The sequence below is a fragment of the Tasmannia lanceolata genome, unplaced genomic scaffold (assembly GCF_043159265.1).
Source record: "Tasmannia lanceolata isolate RefF3 unplaced genomic scaffold, GAP_Taslan_0.1 ptg000006l, whole genome shotgun sequence".
NCBI lineage: Eukaryota > Viridiplantae > Streptophyta > Magnoliopsida > Canellales > Winteraceae > Tasmannia > Tasmannia lanceolata.
In genome coordinates, this window is record NW_027518683.1 from 26972693 (window position 1) to 26999837 (window position 27145).

General features: G+C 38.5%; 1 protein-coding gene across 8 annotated transcripts in view; it reads left to right on the forward strand.

Annotated features, from left to right (window-relative positions):
* The window catches only part of LOC143880177 (uncharacterized), a 35307-nt gene continuing 8162 nt past the window's right edge, over positions 1-27145 (forward strand). Inside the window, exons 1-4 of one of the 8 annotated variants that reach the window (XR_013251531.1) lie at positions 2-2836; positions 16451-16525; positions 21910-21984; positions 22095-23174. Coding sequence is in view for 3 of the 8 variants with exons in the window: in XM_077382966.1 (XP_077239081.1) it covers positions 136-2836; positions 5546-5991 (3147 nt within the window). In the remaining 5 variants the exon portion in view is untranslated. Of the gene's footprint in view, positions 2837-5545; positions 6310-16450; positions 16526-21909; positions 21985-22094; positions 23175-27145 lie in introns of those variants that run through there. The other 7 variants (XR_013251530.1, XR_013251534.1, XR_013251533.1 and 4 more) reach the window with 7 other exon arrangements.

A 27145-nucleotide genomic window follows, 5' to 3' on the forward strand; every position in this document is an offset into this window, starting at 1 on the left:
ACTTAGTCGGCCCCACAAAGGGAACAAATCTAGACTCATGTTTTTCTCGTTCTTCGATAGTGAGAAGGATGGCATACATTTCTTATATATATCATTAGATGAAATGAAATTGCGACAAGAACACCTCCAACCCAAATGGAACTACCAGGTACGACTCTCTCTGTGTTTTGTTTCTTTACCCTCTCTGCGTATCTATTCTTTTTCATTCACGTATTACCATTGGAATCTGCCTCCTTACTTAGAAACGAGACAGATCGGATAGCTTTACTCTCCTTCAAGGATGGGATAAGCAGCGATCCTCTCAGAGCCTTGAGCTCATGGAACCATACTCTTCATTTCTGCCAGTGGGAAGGAGTCTCATGTGGTCGCCGGCATCAAAGGGTCACTGTATTGGACCTTAGTGGGAAAAAATTGGGTGGTTCCATATCTCCTGCCATATCCAACCTCACCTTCCTTAAGCGAATCTATCTCCAAGAAAACAGCTTCAATGGCCAAATCCCCGAAGAAATCGGCCGTCTATTCAGACTGCGATATCTTAATTTGAGCCACAATTTCTTTGAAGGGGAAATTCTAGTCAATCTCACCCATTGTACCCACCTCCAACTGATCGATTTAGGCTACAACAACCTGACGGGGAAAATTCCGGTTGAGCTTAGCACTCTGTCAAAGCTTCTCTGGCTGCATCTAGGTGCTAATGATCTGACAGGAACCATTCCACCGTCACTGGGAAACCTTTCGTCCCTAACCTATTTTTCTCTACTTCGAAATCATTTGAAAGGAAGCATCCCGGATGAAATTGCTCGAATTGAGAGCCTAAAAACCTTTAAAGTTTCTGCAAATGAACTATCCGGCACAGTTCCTTCCTCTCTTTATAATCACTCATCTATAGAGACAATTATCGTGGCGAGAAACCAACTCTCCGGGAGCATTCCACCCGACACAGGGCTTTCTCTTCCTAATCTCATTGATCTACTTTTTGGAGGCAACCAATTTACCGGACGCTTTCCAATGTCAATATCTAATGCTTCAAGGCTCGAATTTCTTGAATTAGCACAGAACTACATCCACGGACCGGTGTCTGAAAATCTTGGAAGCCTAAAGAATCTGACCTATCTCTCGTTGTCGCATAATCATCTTGGAACTGGCAAATATGATGATCTGGGTTTTATCTCTTCTTTAACCAACTGCAGTCATCTACATACTTTGAGCGTACACAATAACAATTTTGGGGGCAGGTTGCCTAGTTCCATAGTCAATCTCTCGACTAGCCTACATTGGATAACACTAAGCGAAAATCAAATTTTTGGCAGCATCCCTAGTCAGATTGGGAATCTCTTCAAGTTACAGGTTTTATCTATCTATGGAACCTTCCTCACTGGTATTATTCCCACTTCAATCGGGAAGCTTCAAAGCCTTTATGGATTGGACTTGTCAGTAAATAGTTTGTCAGGGCAAATCCCATCTTCCATAGGCAACATTACTAGATTGAACGAACTCTTTCTACAAGAAAATCACCTGCAAGGAATTATACCTTCAACTCTTGGAAACTGTCAAAGTCTAGTAGTACTGTCAATTGGTCAAAATAACCTTCATGGCACCATACCAAAACAAGTTATCAACATTTCCTCTCTGTCAAGTGGCCTTAACTTGTCTCAAAATTTTTTGACTGGCTCCCTCCCATTGGAAGTGGGTAGCTTGAAGAATCTAGGGCTATTGGATATTTCTTGGAACAAACTGTCGGGTGAGATCCCAAGTACTCTTGCAAATTGTAGGAGCTTAGTAGAACTTTATATAGAGGGTAACTCCTTTCAAGGAACCATTCATCCTTTTTTGAATGCTTTAACTTCGATTGAAGTGCTTGATCTTTCATCCAATAATTTCTCTGGAAATATTCCAAAGTATCTTGAGGGGTTTCAATTTTTGCAATATATAAACCTGTCTTTTAATACCCTTGAGGGTGAAGTACCAAAACAAGGGGTCTTTAGAAATGCAAGTGCTATTTCAGTCTTCGGAAACCCAAGTCTTTGTGGTGGTATTCCTGAATTAAAGTTGCCTGCATGCCCAATCCTGGCTAATGAGAAACGAGACAAATCTTTTGTTTCTAGAGTAATCATCCCTATCATAAGTTCGGTTTTATGTTTGGTTGCCTTAATATGTGTCATTGCTGCTCTCTACTGGACAAGAAAGTCAAAGAAGAAACCGTCTTCCATGTCTGCAAAGGATGTTCAACACTTGCAGGTTTCTTATTCAGAACTATTTAAAGCAACAGATGGCTTCTCTACGGCCAACTTGATAGGCATGGGAAGTTACGGATCAGTGTATAAGGGGGTTATTGGGCGAGATGAAACTGTTGTTGCTGTGAAGGTACTCAACCTTCAATTACGTGGAGCTTCAAAGAGTTTCATGGATGAGTGCGAAGCACTGAGAAACATTCGCCATCGAAATCTTATTAAGATCTTAACATCTTGCTCAAGTATTGATTTTGGAGGTAATGATTTCAAAGCCCTCGTGTTTGAGTTCATGCCAAATGGGAGTCTAGAAAAGTGGTTGCACCCAGAAGTGGATGCGCAACATCAATTGAGAAGTTTAAACTTCTCTAAGAGGTTAAACATTGCAATTGACATAGCTTCTGCACTGGAATATCTTCACCATCACTGCCATATACCGATCAGTCATTGTGATCTAAAGCCAAGCAACATTCTTCTTGATGAAGACATGAATGCTCACTTAGGCGATTTTGGGTTAGCGAGGTTCCTTTTAAGAATTATTGGCAACTCCTCTGAAGATCAAAGTAGTACGATTGGGTTAAAGGGAACTATTGGGTATATTGCTCCAGGTAAAATTTCATTACCTTTCTTTATTTTTTATTTTTGGTGAGTTTTATGGAATATTTGCAATTTAAAATCAGTAATGTAACACAAGAAAGCCTAAGGGCCTCTTTGGATACCACTTAAAACCATTTAAATATATTTTGTACACAAATGATTATTGAGAGTATTATAGCTCCCTTATTTACTGCCTTGCAAAGTGAACTAATGTCTTATAAACAAATAAGATTAACTTTAAGCAATCTTATTTGCAATTAAGGGAAAATTTTCGTGGTATCCAAAGAGGCCCTCAATCAGCAACTCTCAACCAAAATTATCAGTTGATAAATAGTTGTCCATTTTTCATCAAGATCAGCAAGTCGCGTGAAAATGGGTTACCCTTTTAGTACTTATGCCTCAAAACTATTTATATACCATTGGGATTTGAGGAAAATCCCACCAGATAATTACTCAAAACGCAAGGAAATTTCAAGTATTATTAAAAGAAATAGGAAATTCTAAAAATAAAAACAAAAATTATAAAATAACTAAAACATCCATTAAATAAAATTTCTCTAAGAAAAAAACCCAGAAACTTTGCCAAATCAACAGATTTATATAATGGACCTTTTCACCACAAAGGGTCACATTTCAAAGGGCGTTGACAATGTTACCAAATCAACAATAACATCGCCATTTTATTTTTCCACTGTTCCATTTTTATTTGTTTCTGCGTCCTATGACCGGTTGGATACATAGATTTTATAATCCAGGATTGTGAAATCTTAGATTTTTCAAGCTCAAACTTGGACGTTAAAACCTGGATTCTACAACCCTAAAAATGTACAATCCAGGTTTTAGCTTATAAAGTCGAATTTAACTTGTAACATCTGGGATTTGATGATCCTGGATTATAAACTCCTTGTATCCAAATGGTTCCTTTGTGTCTTTGACATTGATTAAGTAAAAAGGTAAAACGGATAAAAATAATCTTTAAATTATTTTCAGACAATTGGTTGGTGATTTTTGTGATTTTTCATAAAATAGAGATAAATTTTAGGTTTATGATAACTTCCCTAAGAATATAAAACTTTTGGATTGTGGGCCACCCATATAAGAAATATGAGAGCCGTATCCCATTGTTTTTACTTCCTTGATGAGTGACTAAACATCTCTCTCTCTCTCTCTCTCTCTCTCTCTCTCTCTCTCTCTCATATATATATATATATATATATATATATATATATATATATATATATATATATATCTATCTATTAGAACCACTTTCTCAATGCAGGATAGGATCATGTCTCTCTCTCTCTCTCTCTCTCTCTCTCTCTCTCTCTCTCTGTGTGTCTATCTATTAGAACCACTTTCTCAATGCAGGCTAGGATCATGTGTTATAAAATGCTCACTAGAAGAAATTCTCGACAGTAAGAAGTTCAAAGTTCGAAATTTCTAAGGAAAACACTGCCAAAACAGAATTCTGTTCTGAAAATAAAGACGTGAGTGAAAATGGCGGATGATTTGGTCATTTTCACAATATTTTGGCATTTGTTGGGATTCAAGCTCCTTCTATGTTTCTTTAAGCACTTGCATCGATAGACGATCTTGAAGTTTTTTTATGAAACAGATCCCACATCGGAAAAATAAGGGGATGTGGATGTGCTTATAAGGTCTTGGGCACCCTCCCCTTAATGGCTAGCTTTTAAGGGTGATTTCTACTGATGTCCTAACAAGTGCTATCAGAGCTGGGGTGCATTAACCCTTGTGTGCCTCCGAGGATGGAAAAGTCCTTTGGGAAGATCTCGGTAACCCCGGTGTGCCCTCGAGGATGGAGGCAATCCCTCGGGGAAATCTAGTAGTTCCCATGTTGCCGCAGCGTGGAGGGGCGAGATGATCCACGTTGCTTCCGCGTGGCGGGGGAGATTGTTGGGGGTTCCACACAAAAGCAAAAGATCCCACATCGGAAAAATCAGGGGATGTAGATGTGCTTATAAGGACTTGGGCACCCTCCTCTTAACGGCTAGCTTTTAAGGGTGAGTTCTACCCATGTCCTAACAGTCTCTTTTTATAATAATGGTTTCAAATTTCGTTCGGTCCTCACAGAAACCGAAAATTTCAGCCGAAATTTCAAAATTTTGGGCGAAATCCACGAAACCAAATCAAGTAATATTTTATTTCATAGAAAATTGCGGCTGAAATTTTGGGAAAGTATTAAATAATTTAAAAAATCTAGATTTTTGGGTGAAATTCCGTAAATTTCAGCAGAAATTTCGGGAAAAATGTAATTTCCGTTTCGGGGCTGTTTCGGGGTTGAACGAAACCCGAAATTTCGAATTTCGGTCGAAATTTAAAAACTCGTTTATAATAATGCTATGATTAAAATGTTTTCCTTGAATTGATAACATATATTAAATTGTACTCCAATGACATGAAACCTTGGCCATCTCCTCATTGATCGGCAATAAGTATTACTTTTTCTTTCATTGAGCTAAGTTATTAGTCCCCTTTAGCCCATAGTTTGTGATTGGTAATGCCATGTACTTCTTTCAACTAAACTCCTTCCTCACCGCTAAAAGGGTTGTAATGTGAAGAGGCTATTCTATTATCTCTCCTTACTTTAAGAAAAAATTCCTTTATTCTCATGTTTAAATCTCCTATTTTCTTTTAGTTTCTAATTAGCATCTTGCTTCCTTAGTCATAAAATAAAGCATAAGATATGTGTTATATTGTAGAATATGGAACTGGTGGCCATGTCTCCATGGCCGGAGATGTGTATAGTTATGGGATTCTTCTACTGGAGATATTCACTGGGAAGAGCCCCACATGTGACATGTTTAAGGATGGCCTAAGCCTTCGAAAATTTGTTGAATTGGCATTTCCCGAACAAGTGATGGATATTATAGATCCATTAGTTCTTTTAGAAGATGAAGAAGTCAGAGAGACTAGTAATATTGGGAATGACAGAGATAAGAAACATCGATTGCTGGAGTGCTTGGTGTCACTAGTGAGGATTGGAATTGTGTGTTCAGCAGAATCGCCAAGAGAACGAATGGAGATGGGTGATGTTGCGAAGGAAATGAATGTGATTAGAGGCCGCTATCTTCGGGTTGGGATCCACATCGATAGGCAAAATAGGGCCTTACTACCGGGTGAAGGTTCATCTTACCTCGGTAACTGAATCTTGATGAAAATGCTTTTTCTCTAATATTTGTTTCTTTGTTTTCTAATAACAAATGTCGTGCTCATTCTTAGTCTACAAAAAGATTCTAGAGGAGTTGCTAGATGAGACCAACGTTGTAATCCTTATATACGTAATGAATAATGTTGTTTCATTTTTGGGGTATGGAGGTCTACTGTTGTATTTTTCATGTATTGCGATGGGTTAGAGGAAAGGTTTTATGTCCTCTTGTATCTTTTATTCTTATTAATAAAATTTAAGGTGCTGCCCCGGGTTCTTAGATGAATTCCAGGCTAAAAAAAGGCTCATTCTTGGTTTCGAGTCCTCTTAACTCTGAGCCTCTTCTGTTCATGGACACATTATTACATCAAGAGATTCCTCTGTGTGTTAGGCCTTTTGCATGTCATCCCTCCTTAGACCTTCAAGCTAGCTACTACCCATCTACCTCAACAAAAGACCTAAATGACAAATGAAGAAAATGTTTAGACGATAAGGAAAAAAGGGAAGTGATATATCCGCCCCTTTTTATTACTAGGGACATCCAGCAGCAGTGAATCGATGACTGCAGAGGGGCTGTTGTACTTCATGTCAGAAGGATTCAATGACGCTGATTGCCACATACACTACTGCTAGGTGTCCCTAGTAATCAAAAGGGGCGAATATATCACTCCCCGGAAAAAAAAAGGGCACTACAAGAACAAAGGTTTCCACTGGTGGTCGTGAAATACACCCCCAAATGTGCACATTTATGGGACTGGACAGCGATTATAGAAGTAAGAATTTCATACCCAAAACAAAAATCCGAGAAATGTATCACCGGCGGTCCTGACCGACCCTATCAGAAAAACAATAACCAACGGCCCTTTTAAAACCGTCGGTAAATAGGTCCAAAATATAAATATTTACAGGCGGTCATCTGCAAACCCTTCCTAATTATGTAGTATATATAAATAAAAACACAGCCCCGCGTGAAACACTATTCTTCGTGCGCTCTTTTCCTTTTCCTATTCTCCCTTACTCTCATGCCAGCATTGCCCACCAGAATTTCCGACCACCATTTCCGGCACTGGCCGGCCACCTTTGAAGACGAAGATGATGAGAAGGAGTGGATTAGTGGAAGGAAGAAAGAAGGAGAGAAGAGAAGAAGAGGAAGAAAGAAGGGAAAGATAAAGGTAGAAGAAGAAGAAGAAGGCTTTTCATCAGTTCAGAGTTTTTTTTCCTCTCTATCTCTCTCTTACCTCATTTTGATTAGGGTTTCTCATCATTTTCTCCTCTTTTTCTCATTTTTTATGAAGCAACTTCTTCAGTTCGATTATTTAAGAAAGCTTATAGTAATCCTCCTTTGGTTTCTCTCCAAGTGAAATCCCACTCAACCACTATATCCTGTATCTCGTCATTGCCTTGGATTTGCATCAGCCTTTGAATCTACATATAAATGTTCAAAGATGCCCTGGCTCAATCATCAACTCGTCGGAGTCATTGATAATTAGACCTTCTTTTCATTCAGACATGGATAATTTTCGAACACCTTATTTTGTCGCCTCATTTGTAAAATATCATGTTGATGAAATATTTAGCTCAATATTATTTAATTAGACATGGAAATGCTCGATATATGATTCTGCACTGTTTCCATGGCCTATAAAATTCTGCATTTTGTGTGTGTGTGTGGGGGGGGGGGGGGGGGGCGCGGTGGTTATAGAGGATGGAAAAGCCATTGAGCGGATTTCATTTTACTGTTCTTGTTATACATTGCAAGTCGAATTGTATGGTGAATTTGTTGTGGTTATGGGCTGATTCATCCGATTAGGTTCATCTTTCTTTTGGTTTAGACATGGATCTTTTTCTAACCTCATTTTTTCGGTGATTCATCTTTCTTTTGGTTCAGACATAGATCATTTTCTAACATCTTATTTTTGTCAAATGCTATACATTAGAATATTTCTTATTCTATTTTACTCTTCAGTCAATTGCTAAGTTAATTGCACATATTCGGCTTAGAGATCATGGCGAACATGTCATTCATATGAATTATGATGGGATTAACATCTGGTTGTAAGGGTTCTCCTCATTACGTATTTTTGTTTCCCTAAAGTAGTATCATGTTTGACTCATGGTGCTAAACTTATTTTCTATATATGAGGCTGCTATGTTGTTTTGGCATTGTGCATAATTTCTACTGATTGGCCTTGGTGTCGTTTTTGTCACTAAAGTCTGATGAAGAATGTGTAAACTTTATTTAATTCGAAATTAATGCGGAACTTACCCCAGCCATGGCAATTAGAATCGAAGATCACAAATCCCTCGAGCTTTCGCGATCCATGAACACAAACACGTCCGCTACGCTACGAACAAGAAAAGAGCGATCTTCTAATATATAGAAGACCTTAGGGCTCAATCAATGGAATCGCATGCAAAAATTTTCTGGGACCTTCTTGATGATAGAACTTTAGCTATAACGTATGAGTAGTGTTCCCATAAAACACAAACCCATATTTATAGATTTCGGTACACAAGAATTTGTGTCCTTCCACACTAGAAACACTTTAGTGTTTTAGAGTTTCAAAACACTTGGGATACATCCCTAAGACTCCCTTTGTAAATAGAATACAAAGTGGAATGAGAAAAGCCAATGTTTCTCTATTATGTGGGATCCAACAACGTGGGACACACCACAGAAAGCCTACATTATCCCACTTGGTCCACATTGATTTATCCACAAAGTAACTTAGAGTCTTAAAGTATTAATTTTGAAAACTTTATAGCCATTGTTTTGGAAAAACATCAATCCCAAATATCTTTAACTCCTACTTTATTGTACACCCTTATAGTATGTCACAAATGTACAAATCATAGTGGCATACACCTTCAATTGGAAATGTTACCTTCTATATATCACATACACTGATTCACACTAATGTACACTTTATACATGTTTGAAAACATTATTGAATAAGCCCTCAAATGCTTATTCGGGTCCAACTTTTTCTGTCCTCGTGGACAATCCGTCTTATCAAACCTTGATGTATATAAACTTTATATAAGACAGAATATATGTAAAAACATATGAACAGAATCATCATCTTTCTGTTGCAATCAAAAGTGACAAATGTAACTAAGCACAAATACTTCAAGACCCATATGATCGACATATTCCGCAAACAACTTAGGCAGAAGTCCATTTAGTCATGTGATCCATTGTCAACTGTATAGTAGAAATGTGCATGATAGCCACTCGATGATTCAAAAAATTCTCTCAAACTTTAAGGAACTCCATGTTAGAAAAGAATATCGTAGCAGAATTAGCACAGTAAATCATTAATGACTTGAGATTGAATCTATAATTGTAAGCCCTGTGATAAAATTCTATAACCATAATGCCTGCATAGTCATCTCATAGACCCAATAAACTTTGCCTCTATAGTGGAAGAAGTTGTCAATCTTTGCTTTATGCTTCTCCACGAAATGGTGCCTCCTTCGAGTAGGAAGATATATTCCAATATCAACTTCCTAGTATTAAGACACCTGACAAAGCTAGAAATTGAACATCCAATCATCACTAAGTAATCCGATGTCCGGTCTAACATAGACATGTGTATACATCAAATGCCAAGCGCTGAAGCATAGGAATATTATTCATCTGCTCTCTTTCCAAATCATTCATTTTGGGGATTGTACCTCACTGAGTTTATTACTGTAAGGATAGATGTTATACTAGATGAACAGTTCTACATCCTAAACCTTTCTAAAACTTTGTTAATCTAGGCATTCTGAAATAGTCCCAAGATACTTTGAGATCTATTTTGTGAATCTTTATGCCAATGACATATGAGATTTCACCCTAATCCTTCATATCAAAGTTTTGATTTAGGAATTGTTTCACCTCATTTAGCATTCCTAAATTATTAGTAGCCAACAAAATATCATCTCTATATAGCACTAAAAGATGAATTTACTCCCACTAACTTTAAGATATATGCATCGGTCCCCAGTGTTCTCAATGAATCCAAAAGAGGATACCATGCCATAAAACTTGAGGCCCACCTGACGGGAGGCCTGCTTTAGTTCATATATAGATTTGTTTAATTTGCAAACTTTATGACTACCACTTTCCGATGAAAACCCTCCAGGTTAATTCTTGTATACCTCTTCCTCTAAACTATCGTTGAGGAAAGCCGTTTTCACATCTATCTGATGAAAAATCTAAATTAAAATGAGCTACAAGGGCCATTATAATCCTTAATGAGTTGTATTTATCAGATAGCACACTGTACACATTGCTTCACCCCAAAACTCCTTAGGTAACTTTTCGAATGAAAGCATGCTTCTAATTCTTCCCACTATTGTGAGGTTCATTCTTGTTGCAACGCCATTGTGCTGTGGCGTGTAAGGGACGGTCTTCTCATGTCTAATGCCATGCTTCGCATAATAATCCTTGAACTTTCTTGAGGTGTACTCTCCGCCATTATCCGAGCGGAGACATTTCAATGTCTTGGACGTTTGCCTCTCAACCATAACATGAAACCTCTGAAAGATTTCAAATAAGTCATCTTTGCTCTTCATAGCATAGGTCCAAACTTTCCTGGATACATCATCAATAAAGGAAACAAAATACAATGCACCACCAAGAGTCTTTACTGTCATAGGGCCACATACATCAGAATAAACTAAATCAAGGGTGTTAGGTTTTTGGTTAGCTTTAGAATGCAAGAAAGAAAACATGTGTTGTTTTCTAACTAAACAATGAACACAAGGGGTTAAGGACACACCTTTTAGTTTTGGAAGGGAATTGTCCTTCACCTTTTTGCCTCATGCCATAACAAGAGGGCCTTTTCTCAACTTCCACAGTCTATTGCCAAACTATGATACATACCCTTCATCATCAAGCTTTCCCGTTGAGATGAGATTCAATCTAAGGTTAGGAACATGCCTCACATTTTTAAGTATCAACTTACAACCAACATGAGTGGTAATGCCAACATTACCAATGCCAATAATTTTTGATACACCATCATTTTCCATCCTTATCGAGCCCAAGTCGCCCGAATTGTACATGGTAAAGAAATCTCTGTGTGAGGTGGCATGGAAGGAGGCTCCTGAGTCAACTACCCAATTCGACCCATTAGATGTTGTGCTAACACAACCTTCACCACATATCGAGAATATTACAACTTCACTAGATGCCACTGCGGTGGTTCCTGAGCCATTTTTCCTTCCTTTTGCTCACTTTTGTATTTTCTGCAATCATTCTTCATATGTCCAGGCTTCTTGCAATGAAAATAAAGCAATCCACTTCTTGACTTGGATCTTCTTCTTGATTTACTTTGGCTGTAATTTTTCCTGTCCTTTGATCTCCTCTGTTCTTCAGTGACTAATTCCTGAGAGTGGGAGGAATCTAAAGATTCACTTCTAACTTCTTCATTCAACAAACTTCTTATAACTTGGCTCACAGGATTGAGTTTTGACCTAGCGACGTCTCCATTTTGATTTGAATCTGTTTTCATTAAGATCTCCAAACTATCGTGTTCATGATTGTTTGAGTAGACAGATTGAGCAAAAATGATAGACAATACCATACGGTGCCGAGTTGCTAAGGGATACGACAAGAGTCTCCCAACTATCAGGTCATGAGCTTAGCAATAACAGTGCTTGGAGCTCATCATCTAGAACCATCTTTATAGCTGAAAGCTGATTCACGATGCTCTACATCTCATTCAGGTGCTCTGTAATTGACCCATTTTCTTTAAACATAAAGTTCACAAGCTTTATGATCAAGAACTCCTTATTATCATCCATGTTTTTCTCATATAAATCATGGAACTTTTTCCACAAAGAACTTGCACTAGTTTCTGTCGCCACATGGTGGAACACAACATCATCCAACCACTGTCGGATACAAGCGATAGATTTCATATCCAACTGCTTCCAGTCGTCGGCATTTATGGATTCTTGCTTCTTCTCTATACCCTCAATCGGCAAATAGAGGTCTCTTTGAATATAACAGATCTTCCATCTTGGCTTTCCAGATTAACCAATTGCCTTCGTTTAGGCTAATCATCCTTGATGACGTACTTGCCTCCATCTTTGATTCACAAATAAATAACAACCACCAACCAAGGCTCTGATACCAGTTTGTTGTGGAAAACACTGATACACCGTGAAGAATAAACTTCCCCCCTTCTATCTATGAATCAAGAAAGTAGTCACGAACAAGAAAACTACATAGCACAAAAATAACAATCTACCACACAAATCAAGAACACACGATTTAACATGGATAACCCTCCGATGTGAAGGGAAAAACCACAAGAGAAATTCTGAAAGAAATCCACTAAGGAAAGAGAAATACAAAATCTTTCTTCTCAAGTTTTTCGAGAAAACTTGAGGAATACAAAAAGAATAGAGGAACAATATTGAAATCTTGGAGGAATTACGGTTACCTCAAAAACCCCTTGCAAGAGAATGTTTTTCCACTACAAACAACCAAGTGTGAGAGATCTTCTTCTTCTTTTCCAAGAACCACTCCAAAACCCTAAGCTTTGGCTTCTTTTTCTTCCCTCCTCTTCTTGTCCTTATAAAGACTTCAACCTTGGATTAGTGTTCCAAACCCTAGCTTTCTTTTTGCCCCAAGGCAAGACCTAGAAGAACCACAAAGAGAAACCCTTTTTTCTCTCTCTCTATTCTCCCCTCTCTCCTCTCTTTCTCATTCTATCTTTGTTTCTTTTTCACTCTTTAAAAGCCCAACTCACGACTCTCTCTTTTTAGACAGAGAGGCGTAGTGGGGTGGGGCCACTTTATGGGGATGGACCCCACAACATTTTTTACTACTCTTTCACACTAGATGGGGCTGTCCAATGGGGCGAATTTATCATTTACCATCAATTTTTTGGTATTAGTGGGGCCTACTATAAGGTATCTCGCTTCTCTTTTTTTTCTTGGAAAAATTGTCAACGGAGGACATCAAAATACAAGAATTGCCAACGGGGGACACACTTTTAAAAAATTGTTAGAGAGGGACGAAATGGGGGTTATCATCAAGTCTCTACAAGGGGGTTATCAACCCTCTAAATGGGGTTATTAAACTCTCAAAACAGAGTTATCAACCCTCTTTAACAATTTTTCAAAAATCACCCTCTAAATGGGGTTATTAAACTCTCATAAGAGGGTTATCAACCCTCTTTAACAATTTTTCAAAAGTACGTCCCCTGTTGGCAATTCTTGTACTTTGATGTCCCCATTGGCATTTTTCCTTTTTTCTTTGACGGGTAAGCTGGGGTTAGGCAGAGCCCTACCGGTCTATTAATTAAAGAAAGATAAAACACTTGGGATTACAATACTCATGCCCGAGCAATGATTAATTATCTCACTTCTTGCAGTACGCACCCTGTCCTTTTATCTAGTATGCTCTCTTCTTCCTTATTTGTGCCTCTCATATTATTCTCTCTTGTATCCTTATAAGATTATCCATCCCTTGATTTGTGAAAAACCCCGGCCGGATTGGAGCTCATGCTGGAACAATTACGGCAAGAGTGGTTCACACGAGTTCTGGCCAATACCTTATGTACGTCCTCTGTTTGACGAAATGTCTCTGTCATTTCAATTCCATGGTACATAGTATACTTTCAAGAGTTAAAGTTTAATGATCGCATCCTAGTTAGAAGATTCTCATGTACTAGTAGGTTTTATGTACTCTCGGCAAGGGAGCTAAATTGTCATTAAAACTTAGTTTGTGCCAATTGTTTCTCCCAAATGCACTCCATTTCAATTCGCAAAATAACGCAGTTTGAATGTTAAAACATCTCTCTAACAGTTAACTGAGGAAATCTATGATGTGGGTCCATGTCTTATGGTTTCTGTAAATACCCGAATTGTCCCCTTTCAAAAAATTCGTTCCCCTCAAAAAATGAAGGGCGTTTTTGTCCATGAGAATTAAACTAAAATCAGGGCTTCTTTAAGAAAGCCTATAAATACACATCTTAGAAGAATTTTACAGCCATTAAGAAACCCTAAACTGTTTTCTACAGCCTTAAGTGAGGATTTTCGTGAGAAAGAAAGAGGAGAACAAGTTTTGGAAGAAGAAAGCGAAGAACAAGGTAAGAATTATGTTCTTCTTTGGGTTATGTTTTTAGAAATCCTAAAACAAGGATTAGGTGATATTGAAAAGATAAAAGAGAAGGTTTTGATTTTTGTTTAAGATATGTTCAAAAAATTGATCTTCGATTCCTTATGCTCTGTTTGGTTGCCGGGTTTTTTTTGTTCCTGGGAGTTTTGTGGGAGAGTAAGTTAAATTTTGGTCCCATCCCATGTTTGGTTGCCTTTTAGCACTAGGTTTATTTTAATCCCACTCTTGTAATGATTACTTGTTGGGTGAATTTTTTAATCCCACTTTTGTAATGATTGCCTTTTCATCCCATCCCAAGATAACCCCAGGAACAAAAATAAACTCAGGAACCCAAAAATAAGTTTGAGAAGAATTTTTTTCTACCCAACCTATCAAGCAACCAAACAAAGGTTTTTTTTTTCCCACCATATCTCCCAGGGTATTTTTTTCTCCCACATAACCAAACATGGGATTTTTATTTTACCAGGATACTTCCAGGACTTTTTTTTCCCCACCTATCTCCCAGGGTATTTTTTTCTCCCACATAACTCCCGGGACCAAAAAAAACCTGGCAACCATACAGAGCATTAGGGTTCGCTTTGTTCTAGAATTCCTAACGAATCTAGGATCAGATCGTTTTGACTTTTTGAAGTTTTGCCTTCGAGGGTTAAAGTACAAGTTTAGATAATTTTTTGATAATTATGTATATCGATTCGGAGCGTAAAATTAGATTTAATGGATTCCTCTCGTCGATATGAAGTCAACGGATCCAATCACGTACGAATCAGAGTTAAAACGAGAAAGTTATGACCTTTTGAAGTTTTCAGGATGAATTTGAAATTCTGCTAGGAAAAACCCAGTCCTTGATCTTAGGACTTCCGAAGGGGGACCAGTAGAATTTCTTAAACCCAGTCCGCGACCTTAGAACTTCCGAAGCATATCTTAGGACTTCCGAAGGGACGTCCGAACGCTGAAATGTAGTGAAACTTCAAAAAATGATAACTTCTTCATTTCTCATCCATTTTCGACGCTCTTGTATTCTACGGACATGCCAGAAACATGTTCTTTCTGTTAAAAGTAGTGTCAAAAAGTTTTGAAGATTCTATAATGATGATAATTCTAGAAACTAAAAAGAACCATAAAATGGGTTACCATGCCTTTTCCAATTGGACACCAAATGGTGTCTTGTGTTAGTGGAATGACATACGTCCCTAATAGGACTGAAACTAATGATGAAACTCATCAAAAATGTTCATACTATTGATTGTAGGTGATTAAGGTGAATTTGAAAAGAAAAATATCTGTCATTGGAGGTACGTAATTTCGTATCACTTTAGTCATATGATCCGCCATTGAATGATATGCCTTTTTGATTTGCAGTCCTCAAATCTCTGAATATGTGAAACTTATGATACCCTTAGTCTTGATTTGGGTTTTGCATGCTTATCCTTTGTTGAACACAATTTATTGAATTTTGAACTCATTGATAGCCTACGAATTTCGCATTGGATTTGCGACCCTCTCAGATATAAGAATATTTTGATCATTGTATACACAAATATCTTTGGAAAATCTTGTGGAACCAATGTGAACCACAACTTTGTATGAACTTTGGAACTTTATACGAACCCTTTGGACCCTTTTGAATATATGAACACCTTTTGTGGAGGCTTATGTTATACATGAACTATAAGGGCCAGCACCAATGGGGATTGTACGTTGGCTTTTGGGTCCCGTCAGTGGGTGCTATACGCTGACACTGTCGACATGTATATGAACTCAGAAATTAGTTTCGAATCGCGGGCAGTCGGATAAGATAACTTATTTTTTGGGCTAAGCCGACCTTTGGGTGATTTCGTACCTTTTGATCGCTTTCAGTGATCTTTTAAGACTTTGGAATATGACATTGTATGTTTGTTTCTCAGATATGACTTTTGAATATGACCTTTGGGTGGTTTTGTACCTTTGGTTGTTTTCGTTAATCTTTTGAAACTTTGTGACTTCCCTATATTGGGACCCTCCTTGATGTGACTCTTTGAAATATGATTTTGAGGACTTTATTTCTCAGTTATTGTATTTGTAGCAAGCACCTCATCTGTAGCTTTTGCCATCTTCGTTTACCTATTGATTATCTTCAGTGATCCTCCGAATATTGTGACCCTTTTGTTGTGACACTTTGACCTATGCCTTTATGGACCTTACTCCTTAATATTGAACTTGTGCTATCTATCTCACTTGTGGCTTATATCCTTTTATTATGTTACGAACCTCTCTTTGTAGCATGCTTTTGACCCCACTTTTGTGGTGCGTCATTATGTACTGAGCTTTTTCAACTGACTGTGGTTTAACAATTTTCAGCTTTTGAATCCTCACGGGAATCTCAGGGAAGTGCAATTGATTCATCAGCTATTGGAGTTTATTAAATCTAGCATAGTGAGTATTTGTGATAGTAAGATTTTGTTCTAAATTTATGTAAGACAGTATTGTTTAGTTTATGTTATGAGTGGTTCTGATATTATTTTGCTAGCCTTGTATACTTGTAGAACTTGCTTTGCAGGTGTACGGCGCCGCCACGTCCTGCGCCCAGGGTGGGGTTTGGGGCGTGACAGAAAAGTGGTATTAGAGCCTAGGTTTTAGGTCCTAGGTGTTAGAAATTTGAAAAGTGAGGTTGACTAGAAAATTTGGATGTTAGAGCAAATTTTTGAGAAAATGGTTTGTGACATTTTGAGACTTAAGGAGTTGTCGATGACTTTGTAAACTAAGGGAATCTTAGGCAGGATCTAGTGCATTATGAAATCTTAGATAAATAGTAGATGAGTCATGAACATAGTTGATGACACTAGAAAGTAGTGAGTTACTAAATTTGATTCTGTACACTATGAGAGTTTAGACTAATGACCCCGTAAGCTATTGAAAGTTAATCTTTGAACTTATGGATTTTGAGGAACCTGTTTGTGACATTGAGAGCTAATAAGTCCTGATTTGACTCTAATAATTATCTGAGAGTGTAGAAAATGTGCAATGTTTATTCGACTATGGGAGAATCAAATGACTATCGGCTATGATTTTGTAAAAGTTGAACATCTGGATTTAAGAAGATTATCATTTATGTTGAGGAAGATAGCATCAATGATGAATAACTGAGAGGATGGCATGATGGACTTGTGTGCACCGGGGATGCCTGGTTGCACATGAGTTAATTGTGCTATTTAGAGACCACACGATAGACTCACATGCACCGGGGACGCTTGGTTCAGCATATGGGTTAATCGTGTTGCAATGAAATGAGATAATATAATGAGTTTGTATGCACCGGTGACGCTTGGTTCAGCATGTGGATTTGTTGTACTTATGTGAAATAGCTCAGTCTGTCATAAGGATATAGAGCCTTTGGATTCACATGTGAGTTGGTTGTGTTGGTATGGCACATCACGGTGAGCTTGTATGTATCTGGAGTGCTTAGTTCGACATGAGAATTTATTAGTTATGGGATAGGACAATATAGTAAGCTCAGTTGGACTAGAGGCATTTGGTTTAGCATATAAGTTAACAATGTTGGTAAGGGACGGTGCGCTGATTTTGTGTGCACTATAAGCCCTTGGTTGAATTTGTGATTCAGCGTATTGGTGTGAAAAGATATAATTGGTTCAAGTGTTCTAAGACAAAGCTAAAGAATGAGAATGAGTTAGGGATTTGACTTTTTGTGACAGGCACCGTTTGATTTTACTCTATGATTATTTCGAATCACAAATATACACTTTATTGATCTTGTAATCCTCTTTGATTGGGAATATGATTGATTTGCCCTATCTTAAGCGCATCCTCGTTAAGATATGGTTAATTGTTAATCACCGATCTAATAAGAATTCTATATCTTTCCTTACATTTTCCTACCATATGTGGTAAAGTTTCAGTTGCTTTCCGATAAACTTCTTTAATAAAATAAGATCAAAGATTATTAGTGTGGCATCTAAATAAATTCCGTGGAAAATTTGCCCTTGAAATTAGGGAAACCAAATTCTGTTAGTATTAATCTCATATGATATTATGTGTGTTATTATAATCTGAATTTGACCCTAAACTTTGTTTCGATCTCAAATCGTTAATTGAAGAGATAAATTAGTACTCTGGTAAATCTAAAAACAAGAACATGTGCTTTGGAATTGAACTCTAGTGTAAGTTATTGTAGTATGCCAATCATTCCACCTCTTAGGTGACTATCTCGTCTCTGTTTGTGAAACGAAAATTTTGAGAAAAGAAAAGCCTCAGGATAAATCAATTTAGCTTTGAACCGGGTCAAAACAAAAATCGAGATAAAAGAATTTAGTATTGAACCCATTTAGCTAAGTCTTCTGACCCAAGATTTTAAAAACTCAGACCAATATATATATATATATATATATATATATATATATATATATATATAGAGAGAGAGAGAGAGAGAGAGAGAACGGTTCCTACACACATGTGTAGATAAGTTATCTACACACTAGCTTAAAATACAGTGGGGGCCACATTATTTGGGTGATCCAAACCATTCATTTTTAAGGCCCTCTCATAGATAGGGTGTCTACAAAAAATCAGATCCATAGGATCATCCTCACCATTCGAACTGTGTAGGCAAAAAATGGACTAATTTGTGAAGGTTTAAAGACATCCATTTTACCTCCACAAATCGTAGGGTTAGGATGATCCTATGGATCTGATTTTTTGTAGACACCCTATCTATGTGAGGGCCTTTAAAATGGATGGCTTGGATCACCCAAACAATGTCGGCCCCCACTATATTTTAAGCTAGTGTGTAGAGAACTCTCTACACATATGTGTAGGAACCGTTTTCTCATATATATATATATATATAAATAGGAGAACAATTTGTATATTTGTAATCAAAAGAAACCGTCTAATATATTTGAACTTAGCAGTGAGATTTGACCCCTCTAAATCTAGTGAAGGTGTTACAATTTGACTAAGTGGTCTATGTTCAGAACCTAAACCCTTTTGAATCTAAATAGAATGTGATTAAGTGAACTCCGATAATCAACTTGTGATGCATGTTCGAATCCTTTACATCTTATCATATTCTGACTAAGTGGACTTTGATATTTGATCTATGCCTTCGGTAAGAACCCTCCGAATTCTATTGGATTGTTACCATTTAAATTTTATCCCATGTTTTGTGTTTAGAGTGAGACCTATGTCGTATGTATTAAATCTATTTTAAAATTTTATTCGATAAACAGTGAGGGACCTCTATCGTTGTTATGGACTATAGAACCATTCACATTTTGGATTCTACCTTCAGGAATGTAATGAACATAGAAAGGAAAACAAATTTCTATTTGAAACCTATAAGTGCGTTATTAAGCTGTACTTTGAAAGCCAGAATTAGCTACCTTAGTGAGGGAATTAAATGAAATTGTTTGGAAAGAACTCGGTGAATATCGTATGAAACCTAGCCTATGGCCACATATTCTCTCAAGGATATCATGTGTCGCCTTATGATAAGGCCCTTAGTAATTATCCAGTGTTCAAAGTGAATATGAAAAATCAAGTATAGAATTATACCGCCTTGTGTGTTACAACTCAGTTTAAGAATTGTTTAGAATAAGAACCTCTCTTAGTGAGTAAATTTCGAGGACAAAATTTTTGTAAGGAGGGTAGAATGTAAATACCCGAATTGTCCCCTTTCAAAAATTTGTTCTCCTCTAAAAATGAAGGGCATTTTTCTCCATGAGAATTAGACTAAAATTAGGGCTTCTTTAAGAAAGCCTATAAATACACATCTTAGACTAATTTTATAGCCATTAAGAAACCCTAAACCGTTTTCCACAGCCCTAAGAGAGGATTTTCGTGAGAAAGAAAAAGGAGAACAAGTTTTGGAAGAAGAAAGTGAAGAACAAGGTAAGAATTATGTTCTTCTTTGGGTTATATTTTTAGAAACCCAAAAACAAGGATTAGGGGATCTCGAAGAGATAAAAGTGAAGGTTTTAATTTTTGTTTAAGATATGTTCAAGGATTGATCTTCAATTCCTTTGGGTTCGCTTTGTTCCAGAATCCCTAACAAATCTAGGATCGGATCGTTTTAACTTCTGGAAGTTTTGCCTTCGAGGGTAAAAGTACAAGTTTAGATAATTTTTTGATAATTATGTGTATCGATTCGAAGCGTGAAGTTGGATTTAGGGATTCCTCTCATCGATACGAATCCAACGGATCGAACCACGCACGAATCGGAGTTAAAACGAGAAAGTTATGGCCTTTTGAAGTTTTCGGGACGAGTTTGAAATTCTGCTGGGAAAAACCCATTCCACGATCTTAGGACTTCTGAAGCATAGCTTAGGACTCCTGAAGGGGGACCAGTAGAATTTATTAAACCTAGTCTGCGACCTTAGGACTTCCAAAGCATATCTTAGGACTTCCGAAGGGACGTCCGAACGCTGAAATGTAGTGAAAACTTCAAAAAATCATAACTTCTTCGTTTCTCTTCCATTTTTTATGCTCTTGTACTCCACGGACATGCCGGAAATGTGTTCATTCTGTTAAAAATAGTTTCAAAAAGTTTTGAAGACTCTATAATGATGATAATTCTAGAATACTAAAAAGAATCATAAGACGGGTTACCGTGCCTTTTCCAATTGGACACCAAATGGTGTCTTGTGTTAGTGGAAGGACATACGTGCCTAATATGACTTAAACTAGGGATGAAACTTATGAAAAATGTTCATACTATTGATTGTAGGTGATTAAGGTGAATTTGAAAAGGAAAATATCCGTCATTGGAGGTACATAATTTCGTACCACTTTAGTGATATGATCTGCCATTCAATGATATGTCTTTTTGTTTTGTAGTCCTCAAATATCTGAATATGTGAAACCTATGATACCCTTAGTCTTGATTTTGGGTCCTGCATGCTTATCCTTTGTTGAACACAATTTATTGAATTTTGAACTCATTGATAGCCAACGAATTTCGCATTGAATTTGTGACCCTCTCAGATATAAGAATATTTTGATCATTGTATACACAAATATTTTTGGAAAACCTTGTGGAACCAATGTGAACCACAACTTTGTATGAACTTTGTACGAACCTTTGGACCCTTTTGAATATGTGAACACCTTTTGTGGAGGCTTAGGTTATATATGAACTATAAGGGCCAGCACCAATGGGGGTTGTACGTTGGGTTTTGGGTCCCGTCAGTGGGTGCTATACGCTGACCCTGTTGACAGGTATATGAAATCAGAAACTAGTTTCGAACCGTGGGCAGTCGGATAAAATAACTTGTTTTTTGGGCTAAGCCGATAACCTTTGGGTGATTTTGTACCTTTTGATCGCTTTCAGTGATCTCTTAAGACTTTGGAATATGACTTTGTAAGTTTGTTTCTCATATATGACTTTTGAATATGACCTTTGGCTGGTTTTGTACCTTAGATTGTTTTCGGTAATCTTTTGAAACTTTGTGACTTCACTCTATTGGGACCCTCCTTGATGTGACTCTTTGATAAATGATTTTGAGGACTTTGTTTCTCAGTTATTGTATTTGTACCAAGCACCTCATCTGTAGCTTTTGCCATCTTCGTTTACCTATTGATTATCTTCAGTGATCCTCTGAATATTGTGACCCATTTGTTGTGACACTTTGACCTATGCCTTTATGGACCTTACTCCTTAATATTGAACTTGTGTTATCTATCTCACTTGTGGCTTATATCCTTTTATTCTGCTACGAATCTCTCTTTGTAGCATACTTTTGACCCCACTTTTGTGGTCATTATGTACTGAGCTTTTCAGTTGACTGTGGTTTAACAATTTGCAGCTTTTGAATCCTCATGGGAATCTCAGGGAAGTGCAATTGCATCATCAACTATTTGAGTGTATTAAATCTAGCATAGTGAGTATTTGTGATAGTAAGATTTTGTTCTAAATTTTTGTCAGACAGTATTGTTTAGTTTATGTTATGAGTGGTTCTGATATTGTTTTGCTAGCCTTATATACTTGTAGAGCTTGCTTTGCAGGTGTACGACGCTGCCACGTCCTGTGCCCAGGGTGGGGTTTGGGGAGTGATAGTTTCGCCCAGGGTGGGGTTTGGGGCGTGATAGTTTCTCTCGTCAATGGAAAAGGACGTGTGAATCTATGCTTGATTTTTTCTGGCTTTGTTTCTTCATTTAAGTTGACCAACTGATTAAAATTGATGCCTTCAGGCTTTCTTGGCTAACCAAAACAAACCATCCTGTTGAACGCTATTGCTGAGTTAGTATTAAGTAAGAAGGCACTGAAGAAGATCTCCAAGACCTCCAATCAAAGAGCAGAATTATTACTTTAAATTGACTTCTTTCCCTCCATCACGGGATTTGGTCCTGCAAATCCGGAAGATCTAACGGGAATGTTGAATGCTTCCATCTACAATGGAAGACAAAGATGGAATTCTTGCTTCAGCAACTTGACTTGTGGACGATTGTCAACGGGATATAAAAGCATAATTTGTTAGCAAACTTTTGGTTTGACCCTTGGCTTCCTCTTGGTAGCATTTTTGATCAATTTGGCGATAGAATTATATATGACCTTGGGTTTGATCAAAATCTTAGGGTTTATTTATCGAGAACCAACGATGGAACATGTGTCCCCCGATCTTCTACCCACCTCATGGAATCCTGGAACCAAATCAGATCGTATGACATATCAATTATTGCTAATTCTGATAAGCTGGTCTGGACTCTTTCTACTGATGGTTTGTTGTCCTTGAAGTCGGCATGGCACCTTGTTAGACATCACCATCCTTATCTTGGTTGCACTCAATTTGTCTGGGCCAAATGTTGTATCCGTAAGCATGCCTTTAAACCTTGGGTGGCTCAGCTTCCTTCCTCACAACCCGCGTTATGGACCCAGCAGAAGATTTTCTTCTTGATCTTTACCTGTTCCCACTGCTCATCTTCTAACAAGACTTAGTGAAGCAGGATGAATTCCCAGAGTGACACTTCGACGGGAATTAAGCCATCAGTATGCTGATTAATGATTCTGGTTTTTATCATTCCACAATTGGGTGAGAGGAATGATTTGGTCTAGACACCTTTTTTTTAAGTGGTAGGTGATCTGGTGCAGCCGCCCACAACTTTTCAATGCAGACAAAAATAACATATCACATCTTCATCCTTCTAGTGTTTCCTGTGACTATTGCTCGGTCAAGATCAGCTGTTCTTATCAAAGAGTTCACTTGTTTTTTAACTCTATCATATGCATTTGGCCACCCTAATTGATATGAACAATTCGGTGGCTTTCACCATAGATTGCCCATGCTCTAAATATCAACCATCTAAGCCTTCTCTTCAACAGCTCTTTCATCCGCTGAATCTGGATCGATGCATGTTGTATTTTTTTACTGTTCTTTTCATAGAAGTCTATTGAACAATTATGGTAACCTAATCGCATAACATTTCAATAGCAAACCATCAAAGCTGAGGTCAATCACATGAATTTTCTAGGTCAACTGCCGTGGGCCACACATACATACAATAGAAACCAGGAAGCATGGCAATATGATGCATCAATGATGTATGCTAGTTTTCTATTTAGATTTGCTTTTCCTTCTTTACATCTAGGTCAAATTGATATGGGCTATTATGCCTTATTTTAAGGTTGTCTGTGTGTGTATGAGTGTGTAGGGTGTCATGCCTTATTTTAAGGCTGTCTCTGTGTGTGTGAATGGGTGGGAAATGATATTCGTAAGAAGCTATCCCACCCTTACCCTTGGTTTTTTACATTCATTAACAGGATGCGATGGTAGTGGCTGCCACAGCTAGAAACACTTTTTTATGTAAAAAAAGAAAGAAAGAAAAAAGATGGATTTTATTTGAAAGATAAACATAAAAGAGATAGGAAAAGATAGATAGACTCCCTCTTCTTTTATGAATACAGTTGGTTGTACCCTGCATGTCCCTCCTCACTTACAGATCTCCTTGAAGATGAGGTGGACGTCAACAACATCAACCAAATCTCTTATCTTCTCCTCATCGCATTATTGTGATGACAGTTTAATGCAGTGGCATTGTGGAAGGTCTAATACTAGTTTGATGCAGAGATTAAGTACAAGGTGGTGCAGTTAGGTTAGGTAAAATAAAGGGATGGAAAAGGACGATATTGTTGAAAATGACAGTTTGAATTTTGGAAAGGGGATGCAATTTTATGGATTAAGGGTGAAAACTGAAAAGGGACATAAATTTAGTCATTCAAATGAAGGGACTGATGGATGGCTGTATAGGGATTTATCAAGGTGAACTTATGGGAGGTTGGGTGATTAAAGAAAACCTACAAGAGAAGTTACAGAAAACAAGAAGGGTTGATTTTGCATGGGTTAGGGCTGAGATAAAAGGGAATTGGATGGCTGGTTTTAGAAGGGTTTTCGGCTTAGAAGAGAGTGTTCGTGGCTGGTTTTGGAAGTGTAAAATACGCCTAAATACAAGGAGGTTTGGGGGTTGGTTTCTGGTGAAAACCAAGGACAAAAGGTGGGCTGTTGGGGTAAGCTTGCAGCTGTGAAGCAAGGGGGTGGGAAGGTGTTGGGTAAATCTCAGGGGAAAAACTCAATTCGAGGTTGAATGGCCTCCAAAAGAAGATGGATAGAGGAAGAAGATGAGTAAAAGAAGAAATTAGTGGGAATTAATTCCCTGCCCATCTCAACGATGGTTTTTCTCTTTATAATATTGATCCCTTTTTACATCAGACTCTCTAACAAACTAACAGGTGTCTTATTTTTATTGGTTCCTTTCTAACAAACTTAGGCCTTTCCTTGCAGGTAATGGTTGGAATGAAGAGCAGCTGGGCTTTCAGCCCATGTGCGCATAGTCAGCTAGGTGATGCGGGCGAGACCTATGCCTGGCTGGGACTCTTGCTGATGAGGTCTCACTAAGTGGCTGGTCAACCAGGTGCTCTTGTGTAACATTCCTTCCCCCATCAGGAGGAACCTTGTCCTCAAGGTTCAGTGTAGGAAACAGGCGCCGAATTTCCGCAGTATCCTCCCACGTAGCATCTGAAGGTGGCATTCCAGACCACTGAATGAGCATTTGGGGACAGAGAGACTGGCCACGTTGAATTGTTCTAGCTGCCAGTACTTGAGAGGGTTGCACCAATGGATGGGACTCAGTGGTTAGAGGTGGTAGAGGGATGACTTGAGTAGAAGGGTCACCTATACATGGTTTGAGGAGGGAAACATGAAAGGTGGGATGGATCTTTGAGCCTTCAGGGAGGCTGAGGCGATAGGCGACATTACCAATTCGTTCCAAGATTTGAAATGGACCATAGTAACGGCGAGAGAACTTGTTGGATGTGTGGCTGGCGATGGTGGATTGTCGATAAGGTTGTAATTTGAGGAAGACCCAATCACCGACCGTGTATTCGCGTTCAGTGCGATGTTTGTCTGCTTGATGCTTCATTCGAAGTTGGGCACGTAGAAGGTTGGCTTTTAGTAGTTGGAGTAGTTGATCACGTTGTAGCAGAGCACAGTCAACCTGGTCGACCTTAGCAGATCCACGGATGTAATCAGGGATGGACGGAGGTTTGCGACCGTATAAAGCTTCAAATGGGGTCATACTAGTAGCCGAATGATAGCTTGTGTTGTACCAGTATTCTGCCCAATGGATAAATTTAAACCAATGGCGCGGTTGATCCATGACAAGCAGCGTAAGTACTGTTCAAGACAGCGATTGACTACTTCTGTCTGGCCATCCGTTTGTGGATGGTAAGCGGTACTCATTTTGAGTGATGTCCCCTATTGGCGGAAGAGCGCTTGCCAAAATTTGCTGAGAAATAAAGGATCGCGATCGCTGATGATGCTTCGGGGCATGCCGTGGAGTTTGTAGATGTTGTTAGCGAAGAGGTCTGCAACTAACGGTGCAGTGTAGTGTGGTGGTAATGGTAAGAAATGAGCGTATTTGGAGAGCCTATCAACGACTACCAGTATGACTGTTTTTCCATGCGAATTCGGCAGAGTGGTGATAAAATCCAAGGCGATATCCTCCCAAACTTTGTCTGGAATGGGTAAAGGTTGAAGAAGGCCAGCAGGGGAGCAAGTGGCATACTTAGTTTGTTAGCAAATTTGGCATTCGGCGACTAGTTTTCGGATGTGTGTGCGCATGCCAGTCCAAAAGAAGCTTTGTTGGATGCGAGCCAAAGTTCGTGTAAAACCAGAGTGGCCTCCAATGGGGCTCGTGTGAAATTCGTTGAAGATGTCCAGGCATAGCGAGGAATGGGAAGGTATGACCAAGCGATCTTTGTAGAAGAGGAGGTTGTCATGAACTCTGTGATATGGGTATTGACCTGGTTGTTGTTGGATTTGTTGGATCAGCTTTTGGGATTCCTCGTCAGATTGCAAGGCAATTTGGAGTTGGTCTGTTAAGGCGAATTGTGGGCCTGAAATTGCGGAGAATTGGGGACATCGGGAGAGAGCATCGGCTACTATGTTTTCCTTGCCTGGTTTGTAGATTATACGGTATTGAAAACCAAGAAGTTTTTGCAACCAATATTGCTGTTCAGGTGTTTGGATGGATTGGTCCATCAAATGTTGCAGACTGCGGTGGTCTGTGCGTATAAGGAACTCTCGACCAAGAAGGTAATGGCGCCATTTTCGGACTGCCTCCGTTATTGCGAACATCTCGCGAATGTAGGTGGATGATGATTGTAAACGGGGTGAAAGTTTCCGGCTATAGAAGGCGATTGCATGACCATGCTGGGACAAGACGGCTCCGATGCCCACGCCGGAAGCGTTTGTATCGATAGTGAAGGGAAGGTTGAAGTTTGGGAGCATAAGTACCGGAGTGGTGGTCATAGCCTGTTGAAGGGAGTTAAAGGCTGATTGTGTTGTCGCTGACCAAGTGAAAGCATCCTTCTTTAGAAGGTCCGTAAGTGGAGCTGCGATGGAGGCATATCCTTGAACAAATCGGCGGTAGTAACCTGTGAGGCCTAGAAAGCCACGGAGGGCAGTGAGCGATGATGGGCGCGGCCATTCGAGTATTGCTTGAATTATGGAGGAATCAACTTGAACGCCCTCAGCTGAAATAACATGT